Source organism: Hevea brasiliensis, chromosome 14 (assembly GCF_030052815.1).
Source record: "Hevea brasiliensis isolate MT/VB/25A 57/8 chromosome 14, ASM3005281v1, whole genome shotgun sequence".
In the NCBI taxonomy this organism is placed as follows: Eukaryota; Viridiplantae; Streptophyta; class Magnoliopsida; order Malpighiales; family Euphorbiaceae; genus Hevea; species Hevea brasiliensis.
In genome coordinates, this window is record NC_079506.1 from 22505417 (window position 1) to 22508603 (window position 3187).

Below are 3187 nucleotides of genomic sequence, written 5' to 3' on the forward strand. Positions count from 1 at the left end.
AATTTTAATTTCGCAAAACTTATGAAAATTGACTTATTTGGACATAATTTATTAGGGATTTATTGAGATATAAATTTGTAAATTTCATTTATTTTACCTGTGATGTTCAGTTGGTAATGAATTTATTTATAAATTTTTTTAAAAAAAATTATATTTAATGGTAAAAATTCACTAATTCATAAATGATAATTACAATTTCAAACAATTAAAAGGCATTAAAAAATATTAAATTTCGAACAAGTTTTTCAATCTGGTGGTATTGCAGGCAGATTTCGCACTACCTATACCCTTTCCAGGACAAGAAATTTTTTAGGCACAATCTATGGTTTCATCTACAATCCATCCATCTATGTATTAGACGAATTTCCTTCTAATAGCACGACTTCTACTCCTGGGATACAAATTTGCCTGGGCATCATTATCATCTTCTCTAAATGAACAAGCTCTATCCTCATCAATTCTTCCGATCTTTCCTACCCCAACACTGTAACTCCTCTTCAACCAACTAGACCCCTCGCTATACGATCTCCCATCACCTTGCCTGCAATGGAGATAGGTCTCCACTTCACTTATTCCCTTCGCAGACAACAACCGCTGAAGTTTCTTGAACTCCTCATCATCATCCACTGCCCTTGAAGAATTGACACTAAAACTCTTAGGCAATTGAGCAGTTCCACCACCTATGCCTCCATAGCCAACCTTACCACTACCAGCAAAGTTCAACATGCTCTTCACATAAAAGTCTCTTGCCTTGCACACAACCCTAATGGGTGCTCGTGTTATTTGCACCAGCTTGCTCACCTTGTTTGCTTTGATTCTCATCGTTGTTGATTTGATCGAACGTCGTGAATCTAAGGAAGATTGGATTGAATATTGTTGTTAAGATTTTGGGATGAAGATGAACTAGTCCTCCCAATAGAGGATGTATATATAGGCATAGAGTTTTGGTTTAAAATGGTTGCTGAGGTAGTTTCCTGGGAAAAACATTGGACATAGATTAAAGCATGTGAAAGTTTCATATAGAAAGTGATATAAATGTGTTTGAAAACATGGTAAAAAACTAATAGGAAGATGATGAGTGGTGAGTCTTCTACGTTATGCGCTGAATGCTCTTCGGAGGTCGTTGGGATTCTCTCGTCAAAGGCAATGGGTTCCCATGGTCAATATTCACCACCATTATTTTTTTTAAATGATGCAGAAATTTATGCACACAAGATTAGTATATAAATTAATCTTTCCTCTATTTAATACATCAAATTATCAATTAAAGTTAAAAGTCGAAAGTTAATTACTCTACCAAACAAACACCTAGGCTTTAAGACTTTGTTAATAAAATTCTGGCGAGCTAAATTTTAAGAATAAATATCTGAAATTTTTCTAATAAATTATCAAATAGACTAATATTTTACATTTGTATTAGAAAACTCAATTTCACTTTAAATTTTTTGGTGTAACGGAAATTTTTAGAAAACTGAGTTAATGAAGATAAGTAATTTAAATTTTCGATTTCTTACATCACCAGATAAGTATTTAATTTAGCTATTGAGTTATTCAGATGAGAAAATTTCAACCCTTTTTTTTTTGGCATGTTTTGAATTTAGACCTTATAGACTTATAATTTTCAACTTGTTTAAGGTTAATGCAAGTTGAATATAAACAATGATAAGCTCAACGTAATTATCAGAGAGAAATTTCCTGTTATTTACAAAAAAATAATTGTTAATCTGCTTTACTTTGTATTTGGAAAAAAAAAAAAAAAGATTAGGCACCTAAAAGTCAAATTGAAATAGTTAGGCAATTGCATACAAATAATGGAACGAAAGGAAAAAAATAATTACAATATATATTATTGGTGTATTTTATGGTTGTTTTATTACAAAATAAAATTATTTGATTACAAAAAATAAAATAATTTAATAAAATTTTGCAATTTATATTATGTAATTTTCTTAAATTAATACTTTCTTTTCGAAAAATTTATTAATTAATTTAGTGAAAAAAAATAAAATTTTTTAAGCTAAAAGGAAACACATAATTTTTTTTAAAAAAATTAACAGATAAAATTATGTCTAATAAATTTTATTAAAAATTTATAGAAACAGATCATCCATTCGCTATAGCAAATTACATTAAAATAAAATATTAATTGCTAACTATTTTCAAACAAAATATATCAGTCTACAAAAATCAGTATTTTGAAAAAAAAAAAAATCAATTTATAAAAATCACATAAAATTAATTATAAAATTTTATTAAATTATCTTCTTTTTCATAATAAAGTAAATTAATTTTATAATAAAATAAAATAATTTTTTTACTACAAAATAAGATAAAGAAAACAATAATCTTTATTATATATAAATATATGAAGGGGAAATATTGAATTTGCCTAAATTTCCCTTTATTCATTAAATTAATTACAATTATATTTTTATTATTTAAATTAATTTTAAAGTTTGTATAAATTTAAAATTCTTAGTTTTAAAGTTTGTATAAATTTAAAATTCTTAATTTTAGAGTTTATATAAATTTAAAATTATCAATCTTATATATACTTAACTTTAATTAAATATAAAATTTTATAAGAAGTAATTAATTAAAAAATTAATAAATGAAAAATAAAAATATTATTAATCTATTAGTTATTTATAAAAATATATTTATAGCCACGGATAAATAATTTGTCGCCAATAATGTATATTAAAGGCAAACATGTAGCTAATCCAAACTATGGGTTTCTCTCAACCCATCTTCACAAAATCCCTCTCGGCAACCATCCTCCTCCTAGCATCTCGCCCCATGTAATGCCCAAAACAATCCTAGCCATCATAATCCCTCACAAAATGTTAATCGTCAGAGCATCTATTTCGAGAACTTCCCCTTTAGATGGGATGCAAAGTCGCTGTTGCAATCCTTCTCTTAGTTGGGAAGAATTGACGATATCTATATCCCTAATAAGCTTAGTCAGAGAGGTAGATAGTTTGGTTTCATCCACACATCATTGAATGGTTTTTGTTGGCTTTTGAATGCGATAAATGGAATTTGGATAGGTTAATATAAATTGCGAGCTTTTCAGTCGAGATATGACAAGGACAAAGTAGAGAAGGGGAAGGGTAATACTGCAAGTATGGGCAGGCAGCCTGCACATCGTGTTGTTAATGTTTATGCCAGGGAAAATTTTTCAAAA

The 3187-nt window shown here is 28.0% G+C and overlaps 1 protein-coding gene across 1 annotated transcript; it reads right to left on the bottom strand.

Moving 5' to 3' along the window:
• Positions 1–354: 354 nt before the first annotated feature.
• LOC110649222 (uncharacterized) lies at positions 355–822 on the bottom strand. Its single transcript, XM_021803703.2, has one exon. It carries the CDS (start codon positions 820–822, stop codon positions 355–357), a length of 468 nt encoding a protein of 155 aa, XP_021659395.2.
• Between the last annotated feature and the right edge of the window lie 2365 nt (positions 823–3187).

Excerpts from the sequence above, each read along its gene's own strand:
- LOC110649222 (XM_021803703.2), bottom strand. The coding sequence starts at position 822 with ATGAGAATCAAAGCAAACAAGGTGAGCAAGCTGGTGCAAATAACACGA.